The 14,113-nt window shown below is 43.6% G+C and overlaps 1 protein-coding gene across 1 annotated transcript; it reads right to left on the minus strand.

Annotated features, from left to right (window-relative positions):
• Positions 1-10,955: 10,955 nt before the first annotated feature.
• LOC308343813 (protocadherin beta-15-like) lies at positions 10,956-13,382 on the minus strand (the record flags this gene model as incomplete). The annotated part of the gene is made up of 1 exon (XM_080804987.1): positions 10,956-13,382. The coding sequence occupies exon 1, from the start codon at positions 13,341-13,343 to the stop codon at positions 10,956-10,958; it is 2,388 nt and encodes a 795-aa protein (XP_080661113.1). The 5' UTR covers positions 13,344-13,382.
• Positions 13,383-14,113: the final 731 nt, after the last annotated feature.

Below are 14,113 nucleotides of genomic sequence, written 5' to 3' on the forward strand. Positions count from 1 at the left end.
GCAGGGAGCCTCTCTCTGCATGCCTCTCTGCCTGCTTGTGATCTCTGTCTGTCAAATAAATAAATAAAATCTTTTTTAAAAATGGGCAGAGGATTTTGACATTTTTTCAAAGAAGACATACAGATGTCCAATACACACATGAAAAGATGCTTGACATCACCAATCATCAGAGAAATGCAAACCAAAACCACAATGAGATATCACTTTATACCTCAGAATGATTGGTACCAGAAAGACAAGAAATAGCAAGTGTTGGCAAGGATATGGAGAAAAGGAATATTCCTGCACTACTGGTAGAAATGTAACTTGGTGCAACCACTGTGGACAATAATACAGTGTCTCCTCAAAAAATTAAAAATAGAAATACGATACAGGGGCACTTGGGCAGCTCAGTCGGTTAAGTGTCTGACTTCAGCTCAGGTCATGATGTCAGGGGCCTGGGATCAAGCCTTATGTGAGGCTCTGCACTCAATGGGGAGTATGCTTCTCCCTCTTCCTCTGCCCCTCCCCCAAGAGTGCACTCACTCTCTCTCTCTCTCTCTCTCTCTCAAATAAACAAAATCTTTAAAAAAGGGAATACCATACAATCCAGTAATTACACATTGGTTATTTACCCAAAGAAAACAAAAACACTATTTCAAAAAGATACATGCACCTCTATGTTTACTGCAGCATTATTTATAATAGACAAGGTTATGGAAGCAACCTAAGGGTCCACCAATAGCTGAATGGACAAAGAAGATGGGATATAAATATACAGTAGACTATTACTTGGCAATAAAAAAGAATGAGATATCACCATTTGCAACAATGTGGATGGACCTAAGGGTATTAAGCTAAGTGAAATAAGTCAGACAGCGACAAATACCATATGATTTCACGTACATGTACAATCTAAAAAAAACCCAACCCTGAATAAACAAACAAAAAAACCTCCAGAAACAAGAAGAGACCCACAAATACAAGGAACAAACTGGTGTTTGCCAGAGCGAAGGGACAGGGGGATGAGCAGAATGGATAAAGAAGAGTGGGGAGTGGGAGATACAGGCTTCCAGTTATAGGATGTGTCATTCAGGTGGATGAAAGGTACAGCATAGGGAATGTAGTGGGATATGGTTTTGTAATAGTATTGTGTGGTGAGAAATGGTAATTACATTTGTGATCAGTAAAGCTTAATGCACAGAGTTGTTAAATCACTATGTCGTACACCTGAAACTAAACATTGTTTATCAACTATACTTCAATTTAAAAAGGAAAAAAGAAGGGGTGCCTGGGTGGCTCAGTGGGTTAAAGCCCCTGCCTTCAGCTCAGGTCATGATCTCAGGGCCCTGGGATCAAGCCCCACATTGGGCTCTCTGCTCAGCAGGGAGCCTGCTTCCCCCCTCTCTCACTCTGCCTGCCTCTCTGCCTACTTGTGATCTCTGTCATATAATAAATAAAAATCTTTAAAAAAATAAAAAGGAAAAAGACGCTAGAAAAAAAAAAAAGAAAAAATTTCCCTTAAGCATGATGCCCCAATTTCACTTTTAAACCACTAGCAATAGCTGAGTACTAGGATACTGCTACCTGCAAGAGATTATGGGAATGTGAAAATTCTGGTCTAGAGTAAGGGAAGGCAAAGAAAAATGGGCTCAGAAATGGCTTTTTTAGGGGTGCCTAGGTGGCTCAGTCACTAGGCGTCTGCCTTTGGTTTGGGTCAAGATCCCAGGATTTGGGGATGGAGCCCTGCATCAGGCTCCCTGCTCAAAAGGGAGTCTGCTTTGCTCTCTCCCACTCACACTCCCGCTGCTTGTATTCCCTCTCTCTCTGTGTCAAATAAATAAAATCTTTTTAAAAAAGAAAAGAAATGGCTTTTTTTTAGAAATCACTGCTGTAATAAATTACCACAAACTTTGTGGCTTAAAAACACAAGTTTATTATCTTATAGCTCTAGAGGTCAGAAGTCTAAAATGGGTCTCACTGGGCTACATTTAAGGCAGGGCTGAATTCCCTTCTGGAGGCCCTAATGGGGAATTATTTTTGCCTCTCTAGCTTCTAGGAATGCCTTCATTCCTTCACTGGAGGCTCCCTTCCATCTTCAAAGTCAGTAAAGGCTGGTGGAGTCTTCTGTAGAACATCACTCTGACACTGATTCTTCTGCTTCTACCACCTCTTACTAAGTAAGGGTTCTTGTGATTACATTGGACCAACCTGCATAATCTAGGGTAATTTCTTTAAGGCCAGCTGATTGTCAACCTTTTTCCTATCAGCAACTCCAATTTCTCCTTGCCACATAAAAAATGATACAGTTCCAGAGATTAGGACACTGATACTTCATGGGGCCATTATTCTCCTTACCAAAGTCCACTTTCTGACCCCCAAAGATTTATATCCATCCCACGTAAAAATACATATATATTCAAGGTCCGCAGAGATCTCATCTCATTAAAGTTATCAACTCAGTGCATAATTTCACTTAAATGGAGGAGGAGTCAAGATGGCGGAGAAGTAGCAGGCTGAGACGACATCGGGTAGCAGGAGATCAGCTAGATAGCTTATCTAACCATTGTGAACACCTACAAATCCAACGGGAAATCGAAGAGAAGAAGAGCAACAATCCCAGAAACAGAAAATCGATCACTTTCTGAAAGGTAGGACCTGCGGAGAAGTGAATCCAAAGCGACGGGAAGATAGACCCAGGGGGGAGGGGCCGGCTCCTGGCAAGCGGCGGAGCGACGGAGCACAAAATCGGGACTTTTAAAAGTCGGCTCCACTGGGAGACATCGCTCCAGAGGCTAAACCGGGGGGAAACCCAGGCGGGGTCAGCATAACCCCAGGACCCGCGGGGTCACAGAAGGACTGGGGGTGTCTGAGTGCCGCAGAGCTCGCAGGTATTAGAGCGGGGAAGCCGGCTCTAGCGACAAAGCCGAGGAGTGAGCTCTAAGCCCAGGGTTACCTTGTGCCGGTCGCAGGCTGGGTGGGCTCGGAGCGCGGCCGGAGGCCACGGAGACAAAAGCGACCCGGCGCTTTTCTCCAGCTCCAACAATTGACTGCTTTCCTCGAGGCGCGACCGCAAGCCAGGGAGGCGGGGCTGTTGGGCGCTTTGCTCTGAGAGCGCACTGAGGAGCGGAACCCCAAGCTCTCGGCTCCTCCAGGCCGAGAGATTGGGAGGCCGCCATCTTCATTCCCGTCCTCCGGAACTCTACGGAAAGCGCTCAGTGAACAAAAGCTCCCGAAAGCAAACCCGAGCGGATTCCTTAGCCCGGCCCCTGGCAAGGGCGGTGCAATTCCGCCTGCGGCAAGGACACTTGAGAATCACTACAACAGGCCCCTCCCCCAGAAGATCAACAAGAAACCGATCCAAAACCAACTTCAGTCATCAAGAACAGCGGAATTCCACAGCAGGAGAAAGCAAATCCTACCTGGACAAAATGACAAGGCGGAAAAACTCACCTCAAAAAAAAGAACAAGAGGCCATACCGAAGGCTGGAGACCTAATCAATACAGACATAGGTAGCATGACAGATCTAGAGTTCAGAATGACAATTCTCAAGGTTCTAGCCGGGCTCGAAAAAGGCATAGAAGATATTAGAGAAACCCTCTCCGGAGAGATAAAAGCCCTTTCTGGAGAAATAAAAGAACTAAAATCTAACCAAGTTGAAATCAAAAAAGCTATTCATGAGGTGCAATCAAAAATGGAAGCTCTCACTGCCAGGATAAATGAGGCAGAAGAAAGAATTAGTGACATAGAAGACCAAATGACAGAGAATAAAGAAGCTGAGCAAAGGAGAGACAAAAAAATACTGGACCATGAGGAGAGAATTCGAGAGATAAGCAACACCATAAGATGACACAACATTAGAATAATTGGGATTCCAGAAGAAGAAGATAGAGAGAGGGGAGCAGAAGGTATATTGGAGACAATTATTGGAGAGAATTTCCCTAATATGGCAAAGGGAACAAACATCAAAATCCAGGAGATGCTATATAAACCAATAAATAACAAAATCCAAGAAATACATTGACAGTAATATAATAATAGCAGGGGACTTTAACACTCCCCTCACTGAAATGGACAGATCATCTAAGCAAAAGATCAACAAGGAAATAAAGGCCTTAAATGACACATTGGACCAGATGGACATCACAGATGTATTCAGAACATTCCATCCCAAGGCAACAGAATATACATTCTTCTCTAGTGCACACGGAACATTCTCCAGAATAGACCACATCCTGGGTCATAAATCAGGTCTCAACCGGTATCAAAAGATTGAGATCATTCCCTGCATACTTTCAGACTACAATGCTCTGAAGCTAGAACTCAATCACAAGAGGAAATTTGGAAAGAATGCAAATACATGAAGACTAAACAGCATCCTTCTAAAAAATGAATGGGTCAACCAGGAAATTAAAGAAGAATTGAAAAAATTCATGGAAACAAATGATAATGAAAACACAACAGTTCAAAATCTGTGGGACACAACAAAGGCAGTCCTGAGAGGAAAATATATAGCAGTGCAAGCCTTTCTCAAGAAACAAGAAAGGTCTCAAATACACAACCTAACCCTACACCTAAAGGAGCTGGAGAGAGAACAACAAAGAAAGCCTAAACCCAGCAGGAGAAGAGAAATCATAAAGATCAGAGCAGAAATCAATGAAATAGAAACTAAAAAAACAATAGAACAAATCAACAAAACTAGGAGCTGGTTCTTTGAAAGAATTAATAAGATTGATAAGCCCCTGGCCAGACTTATCACAAAGAAAAGAGAAAGGACGCAAATAAATAAAATCATGAATGAAAGAGGAGAGATCACAACCAACACCAAAGAAATACAAACAATTATAAGAACATACTACGAGCAACTCTATGGCAACAAATTTGACAACCTGGAAGAAATGGAAACATTTCTAGAGATGTATAAACTACCACAACTGAACCAGGAAGAAATAGATAACCTGAACAGACCCATAACCAGTAAGGAGATTGAAACAGTCATCAAAAATCTCCAAACAAACAAAAGTCCAGGACCAGACGGCTTCCCAGGGGAATTCTACCAAACATTTAAAGAAGAATTAATTCCTATTCTCCTGAAACTGTTCCAAAAAATAGAAATGGAAGGAAAACTTCCAAACTCATTCTATGAGGCCAGCATCACCTTGATCCCAAAACCAGACAAGGATCCCACCAAAAAAGAGAATTACAGACCAATATCCTTGATGAACACAGATGCGAAAATTCTCACCAAAATACTGGCCAATAGGATCCAACAGTACATTAAAAGGATTATTCACCACGACCAAGTGGGATTTATTCCAGGGCTGCAAGGTTGGTTCAACATCCGCAAATCCATCAATGTGATACAATACATTAATAAAAGAAAGAGTAAGAACCATATGATACTCTCAATAGATGCTGAAAAAGCGTTTGACAAAGTGCAGCATCCCTTCCTGATTAAAACTCTTCAAAGTGTAGGGATAGAAGGCACATACCTCAATATTATCAAAGCCATCTATGAAAAACCCACCGCAAATATCATTCTCAATGGAGAAAAACTGAAAGCTTTTCCGCTAAGGTCAGGAACACGGCAGGGATGTCCGTTATCACCACTGCTGTTCAATATAGTCCTAGAAGTCCTAGCCTCAGCAATCAGACAACAAAAAGAAATTAAAGGCATCCAAATCGGCAAAGAAGAAGTCAAACTATCACTCTTTGCAGATGATATGATACTATATGTGGAAAACCCAAAAGGCTCCACTCCAAAACTGCTAGAACTTATACAGGAATTCAGTAAAGTGTCAGGATATAAAGTCAATGCACAGAAATCAGTCGCATTTCTTTACACTAACAACAAGACAGAAGAAAGAGAAATTGAGGAGTCAGTCCCATTTACAATCGTACCCAAAACCATAAGATACCTAGGAATAAATCTAACCAAAGAGGCAAAGAATCTATACTCAGAAAACTATAAAGTACTCATGAAAGAAATTGAGGAAGACACAAAGAAATGGAAAAATATTCCATGCTCATGGATTGGAAGAACAAATATTGTGAAAATGTCTATTCTACCTAAAGCAATCTACACATTTAATGCAATCCCTATCAAAATCCCATCCATTTTTTTTAAAGAAATAGAACAAATAATCCTAAAATTTATATGGAACCAGAAAAGACCTCGAATAGCCAAAGGAATATTGAAAAAGAAAGCCAAAGTCGGTGGCATCACAATTCCAGACTTCAAGCTCTATTACAAAGCTGTCATCATCAAGACAGTATGGTACTGGCACAAAAACAGACATATAGACCAATGGAACAGAATAGAGAGCCCAGAAATAGACCCTCAACTCTATGGTCAACTAATCTTTGACAAAGCAGGAAAGAATATCCAATGGAAAAAAGACAGCCTCTTCAACAAATGGTGCTGGGAAAATTGGACAGCCACATGCAGAAAAATGAAATTGGAGTATTTCCTTACACCACACACGAAAATAGACTCAAAGTGGATGAAGGACCTCAATGTGCGAAAGGAATCTATCAAAATCCTTGAGGACAATGCAGGCAGCAACCTCTTTGACCTCAACCGCAGCAACTTCTTCCTAGGAACATCGCCAAAGGCAACAGAAGCAAGGGCAAAAATGAACTATTGGGATTTCATCAAGATCAAAAGCTTTTGCACAGCAAAGGAAACAGTTAACAAAACCAAAAGACAACTGACAGAATGGGAGAAGATATTTGCAAACGACATATCAGATAAAGGGCTCGTATCCAAAATCTATAAAGAGCTTATCAAACTCAATACCCAAAGAACAAATAATCCAGTCAAGAAATGGGCAGAGGACATGAACAGACATTTCTGCAAGGAAGACATCCAGATGGCCAACAGACACATGAAAAAATGCTCCACATCACTCGGCATCAGGGAAATACAAATCAAAACCACAATGAGATACCACCTCACACCAGTCAGAATGGCTAAAATTAACAAGTCAAGAAATGACAGATGCTGGCGAGGATGCGGAGAGAGGGGAACCCTCCTACACTGTTGGTGGGAATGCAAGCTGGTGCAACCACTCTGGAAAACAGTGTGGAGGTTCCTCAAAAAACTGAAAATAGAGCTACCCTACGACCCAGCAATTGCACTCCTGGGTATATATCCTAAAGATACAAACGTGGTGCTCCGAAGGGGCACGTGCACCCGAATGTTTATAGCAGCAATGTCCACAATAGCCAAACTGTGGAAAGCGCCTAGATGTCCATCAACAGATGAATGGATAAAGAAGATGTGGTATATATACACAATGGAATACTATGCAGCCATCAAAAGACATGAAATCTTGCCATTTGCGATGACGTGGATGGAACTAGAGGGTATCATGCTTAGCGAAATAAGTCAATCGGAGAAATATAACTATCATATGATCTCTTTGATATGAGGAAGTGGAGATGCAAGGTGGGGGGATTTGGGGGGAGGTAGGAAAAGAAAAAATGAAAAGATGGGATTGGGAGGGAGACAAACCATAAAAGACTCAATCTCAAGAAACAGACTGAGGGTTGCGGGGGGGAAGGGGGACGGGAGAGGGTGGTGGGGAAATGGACATTGGGGAGGGTATGGGCTATGATGAGTGCTGTGAAATGTGTAAACCAGACGATTCACAGACCTGTACCCCTGGGGATAAAAATACATTATATGTTTATTAAAATAAAAAAATTAAAAAAAAATAATTTCACTTAAATTTCACCAACTCAAAAACTCAAAATTTCGTATGTCATCTAATAGGTATGAGCGAAACTCTAGGAACTACCCACCCTGGGCATAATTCCTCTCCATATGTGGACCAGTGAAACTAAACAAATTATTGACTCTAAAAACTGTATCATGATAGGACAGGCATAGGATTACAGTTAATAGCCATTCCAGTTCAAAAACAGAAAATGGGAAGTAGAAACAGTCATATGCCCCAAGAAACGTCAAAATCCATCCAAGAAGACTTTAATGCCTTTCAAGGTCTGGGTTTGGACCTCCACCCTCTGGGCTCCAGGCTCTCTCTTATCAACCGTCCTTCCTTTTACATGAAAGAGTAGTATATTTTTTCAGCTACTAGTTTTTCCAATAATTTCTGGCTTATAGAATTGTGCAGTACAATAGGCTCCTTTTTTATCATTGTCTCTTCCAATTCAAGCTGCTAATACTTCTGCTGGTATAACATTCTCAAGAACTTTTTGAGTCCCTTGTGTATAACAGGGATTCTCTCTCCTAAACAATAAGCTGCTTCTCAGTTCTTTCCTGGGTATTCTCATCTCTATTTTTTTTTTTTAGATTTATTTATTTGACAGACAGAGATCACAAGTAGGAAGAGAGGCAGGCAGAGACAGAGGAGGAAGCAGGCTCTCCGCTGAGCAGAGAGCCTGACAGAGGGCTCGATCCCAGGACCCCGAGATCACAACCCGAGCCAAAGGCAGAGGCTTTAACCCACTGAGCCACCCAGGCACCCCTTCATCTCTATTTCTGACTTCTGCTGGAATGGCTGGGCTTTTCCTGAATCACAGTCCTAACCTCTTTCAAGAACCTGCTGTGTGACTGAATGCTCTTATCTTTTAATCCTTTCAAGGCACTAGCAAAAGATTGTCCTGTGATCCCTTGGCTTTTGATCTAGAATACACTTTCCTAATTTGAGCCCTGCGTACAATCTGATTAGTCCTAGAATTTACCACATTACTAAGTTCTAGTCCCTTTTAAAAGCTTAACAGTTCTTCCCTCCATCCATCTCATTCCTCTCACATTATAAGCAGCAAGAAGAAACTGGGCTGGACCTCATTTCTATCTGATCCCTCACCATCAGTGATGTTAACATCCATATTTCTATCATTCTCTTTACAATGATTTAGGTATTTTTTGAGAGAGAGAGAGAGAGAGAAAAGGAGAGTGTGGGGGGGGAGGGAGAGGAAGGGTGGGGAGACAGAGTGCCAACACTTGAAAGTGAGGGGAAGAGGCAGAGGAAAAGGGAGAGAGAGAATCTTAAGTAGGCTCCAAGTTCAGCATGGAGCCAGATGTAGGGCTTGATCTCCTGACCCTGAGGTCATGACCTGAGCCAAAATCAAGAGTGACACACTTAACCTACTTAACCAGACACCCTGATTTAGGTATTCTATATGGCAACATGTTTTCTCCACAAGCTCCTTACTTCCTTCTGAGACTTTGATAGCAGAATTATTAAACTATCCAAAGCAATGCAGGCTCTTTCCATCATGCTTTTCAAACTTCTTCCAGCTTCTACCTACCTTCCAGTTCCAAACCAACTTCTAGGATTTTAGTAATTTGTTACAGCAGTACTCCACTTCCATGTACCAAAATCTATATCATTTGGGGTTCAACCAAGAAAACAGAATCAGAAGGAGATATGTAATGAGAGATTTGTTGCAAGAAAGTGACTTGCTCAATTGTGGGAGATGGCTAGGCAAGTCCAGTATCTGTAGGACAGGCAATTAAAGGACTGGCTGGAACTCTGGGACACAAGCTGAAGCCTTGCTCACAGGCAGAATTTCCTCTGCATCTCAGGGAAGACTCGGATCTGCTCTTCAGGGCTTTCAGCTGATCAATCAGGCCCACATGGAGCATCTGGGATATTCTCCTTATTTACAGGTTAACTAATTAACAACCTTAATTCCATCTGAATCTTAATTCCCCTTTACAATAAAGCTTAACATTTTATAAGTTCCAGGAATTAGGATGCAGAGGTCTTTATGGAGCCATTATTCTGCCTACCACACCATTCTATAGCATCTGTAAAATTAGGAGGCTTCCTGGAGCTAGAGGAGTCCTGACAACACAGTTGATTATTTCTTTAAATCATTCAACACCCTCACCAACGTATTATTTAATAAGTTTTCCTTGGTTAACTAATATTAATTATGTAATGCATTTTCTTTCAAATCCCTTAACAAGAAGTACAACGTTATCATCCGAAGGCAAGTAGATATTGGCATGTTGTGCCATCAAAAGTTCCTCTCGGCTGAGAACTTGGAAGTCACATGAGAATTACTCTGCAATCATAACAGATAATTGCAAGCAATGCCCTACCTGGCACTAGAGCCTCTAGAGTTTACAGGAACACCTTAAACACAACCTGAGCATCAGTAAATATGTCTAGGACTTTTATCAGAATCGTAAGTTACATATAAGAACCCAAATGATTTTTCAACATGAATTTCTCAGAAAGAAGGCATGATAAAGATGTATTTTCATGATATGACATGTATTTCATAGTGAAAATCTAATGCTTACAACTGTGACTTTTTGAAATAAGTAGCACAGAAACATACACACTGCCATCTATTTGTAAAACAAAAATCCAAAAAGAGCTTGGAAAAACTAGACATGGGTAAATACAAATTGATTCCACCCCAAACACATCAGGGGTTATGCAAAAGTCATAGCTGTGTTACTAATAAAACCTAAAAGCCTTCCAGTAACTTAAAAATGAAGTATGTAAAAAAAAAGAATCAGACATTCCTCTTTTTTTAAAGTAGGCTCCATTCCCAGCATGGAGCCCAAGACAGGGTTTGAACTCATGACCCTGAGATCAAGGCCTGAGGTGAGATCAAAAGTCAGATGCTTAACCAACTGAGTCACCCAGGCATCCCAAGAATTGGACATTCTTAAGTACTGTCATATAGTTAGTAAAATATTTTGAAAAGCAGAATTGTATATTCTGAGAGGTTAATTTTCATATTATCCTTTAGGAATGAGTATAAAAATTTTAAACAGAAATATTAATTTCCTGATATAGAATGTCTACTAATAATACAATAACTGGAAAAATAATCATAGGATCATAGGACAATCAGGCCAACAAAACAAAGAGTAAACTTACTATGGAAAAAGAGAGTGAAAGTACAATTAAAATTACTACTGGATTAAAAAATGAAACAGAAAGGTGAAGGAGACAAAACTAACGGAAAAGTGAACAGGAAAGTTTCAAATACCTAAGCTATTCCGGAAAGTTGGATTTGGCTCTGCCTTACTCCTAAGGTCTTGGTTCAGAATATTGGGGAAGATAGGCTTCAAGAACTTGAACTCATTGGTCCCAGATCCTTCCGTCAGACACACCTCATACTGGTAGCTGTGGGACAGGGTCCCCGCGCCGCTGACGTCCACCAGGTGGCCCGGAAACGGACCCTCGGGCACCGAGCAGCCGCCCCCCGACGCCGCCCGGCTCCTCCTGCACAGCCGCACCGCCACGAACACCAGCACCGAGAACAGGAAGAGCGACGACACGGACGCCAAGGCCACCACCAGGTAGACGGTGAGCGGGTCGGCGCGGGCCTCGGCCGCCGCCGCGTCGGGCAGCGGCAGGTAGGGCTGCGAGAAGCCGTCCACCAGCAGCACGTGCAGCGTGACGCTGGCCGACAGCGGCGGCTCGCCGTGGTCCCGGACCAGCACCAGCAGCCTGTGCTTGACGGCGTCGCGCTCGCTCAGCGGCCGCGCCGTGCGCACCTCGCCGTTGTGCGCCCACACGCCGAACAGCCCGGGCTCCGTGGCCTTGAGCAGCTGGTACGACAGCCAGGCGTTCTGGCCCGAGTCGCCGTCCACCGCCACCACCTTGGCCACCAGGTAGCCCGCCTCGGCCGCCCGGGGCACCAGCTCGGTGCAGGGCGCCGAGCCGTTCTGCAGCGGGTACAGCACGAACGGCGCGTTGTCGTTGGCGTCCGCCACCAGCACGCGCACCAGCGCCTGGCTGCTGAGCGCCGGCGAGCCGCGGTCGGCCGCGCGCACGCGGAACTCGAACGCCTGCAGCGCCTCGAAATCCAGCGACCTGAGCGCGAACAGCTGCCCGTTGTCCGCGTTGATGGACACCAGCGAGCCCAGCGGCAGCTGCGGGTCGTGGGGCGGCAGCAGCGAGTAGGTGACCTGGGCGTTGGCGCCCGCGTCTCTGTCGGTGGCGCTCACGCTGCCGATGTGCAGGGCGGGGCTGTTGTTCTCGAGGACGCGCAGGGTGTAGGTCGTCTGGCTGAAGGCCGGGGCGTTGTCGTTGACGTCGGACACCGTCACCGTTAGGTTGTGCTGGGTTTTCAGCCTGGGGGTCCCCAGGTCGGTGACGGTGATGGTGATCTTGTACTCGGCCTGGCTTTCTCTGTCTAGGGCCCCATTTGTTACCAGGGTATAGAAATTCTCTTCTGATGGTTTCAGGACGAAGGGGAGATCATCCTGGATGGAGCAAGTCATCCTTCCGTTTTCCCCTGTGTCTCGGTCTCGAATTCTAAACAGGGCCACCTCTGTCTCAGGAGAATTTTCAGGAATGGGGCTGGTGAGTGATGAAATAGTTATTTCTGGGAAGTTATCGTTAACATCCATCACCTCAATGGAGACAGAGCATCTTCCCGAAAGCCCCCCACCATCAGACGCCTCTATTTCCAGCTCATATGAAGATATTGTCTCAAAATCTAATTTTTTAATTAGTCGAACTTCTCCTGAAAGGCCGTTTAGCTCAAAAGTTGTGCTTATCTCTTGGGAACTATAAAAATAGGAGTATGATATTTCCCCATTTGTTCCTGTGTCTAAATCTCTAGCAGAGACCTTGACAACTAGCATGCCTACAGGGCTGTTCTCTGGAACCTGCACCTGGTAGAGTATCTTTGCAAACTCAGGGGCATTGTCATTGACGTCCAATACCAAGATGCAAACCTGAGCAGTGCCAGAACGGGGTGGAGAGCCGCCATCCAGTGCTGTGAGGGTTAATCGGAGCTCAGCCTGCTCCTCACGATCCAGCTCTTTGTCTAGTACCAGTTCTGGGTATTTCCTACCATCCCCCCGGGTGCGGGTAGAAACACGGAAATGAGAGTTTGGACTGATACTATAACTTTGGATGTTGTTGTTACCCACGTCCAAGTCCTGGGCTTTTTTCAGAGGAAACACGGTCCCCGGAGGGCTAGTCTCCAGGATTTTCAGAGTCATTTCTCTTTCAGGAAACTCTGGAGAATGATCATTTATGTCTCTCACCAGTAGCTCAGCTCGAAATACTCCCAGTGGTTTTTTCAGCAACACTTGGAAATGCATTACACATGGATTTGCAGCGCCACACATCTCCTCCCGATCCAGTTTCTCGTTTAATATCAATTCCCCGGTCTGCAGATCAAGCTGCAAGCGGGGTTTGTTATCCTCGGAGACTACCCGGGCTCCCCGAGCTGCTAGCTCCCCCACTCCCAGCCCCAAGTCCTTGGCCAGATTGGCCACAAACAAGCCACTCTCGGTTTCCTCCATCACGGAATAGCGACGAGATTCCCAGCCTGCCAGAGCCACTCCCAACACGAGAAAGAGAATCAGGACTTGCCTTTGTTTAGGAAAGTACTCCCCTCTGGCCTCCATCTTTACTTCCACAAACACCTTTCCAGAAACAGGGCCCAGCTCTACCTTAAGGACAGTGATGGATCTCTCAGTTAGTAACCTGTCCGGAAATGTTGGTAAGTAGCATGACGTACTGGTCCGAGCTCTGCGTACGGGCTTTGTTTTCAGCTATAGATCGGAAGTAGGGTTTGTAGCTGTTCCTGTTTTGTGTGTGTGTGTGTGTGTGTGTGTTGGTTTTTTTTTTTTTTTTTAATTTTTAAACCTTAGCTTGCAGCGCCACCATGCGTTGTCTTCCAAAGGAATCGCTACAATTGTATTCTCTGATAATCCAGTGTGCTATTAGGAGTTTGGAAATGATTTGAAGGAGGCAGTGTAATCGGAAAACCATGTAATTATAATTACTCATTCCTTCATTCAAAGAAGTATTATTAGCTTTCTATGTACTAAGTTCTGATAGATCAATGAACAACCTAAACATGGTCCTACTTTTTCCAACCTGTAGTCTATGCGAGGTGCTAGGAAAATCGAGAAGTCAAAGAAGACAACAGTGATAAATCATTTGAAAATAACAGTATATACCTATGTGATTTCTTAAAAATCTCTCAGCAAATAGGATAATTCCTCTAGATTTTCTTCCAAATTCTAGGTAGTGTATGTGACAGAACAGTGGTTCCCATTGGTTGAATCACATTTTTAAAAAAACAGTTAATTCAGTTAATTACAGGAGATGATACCATTTTGACATAAGGTCAGAGAACTATGATTTTATAAAACTTTCAAACTATGGGAAA

This window comes from Martes martes (genome assembly GCF_963455335.1).
Source record: "Martes martes genome assembly, chromosome: 5".
Taxonomy (NCBI): Eukaryota; Metazoa; Chordata; class Mammalia; order Carnivora; family Mustelidae; genus Martes; species Martes martes.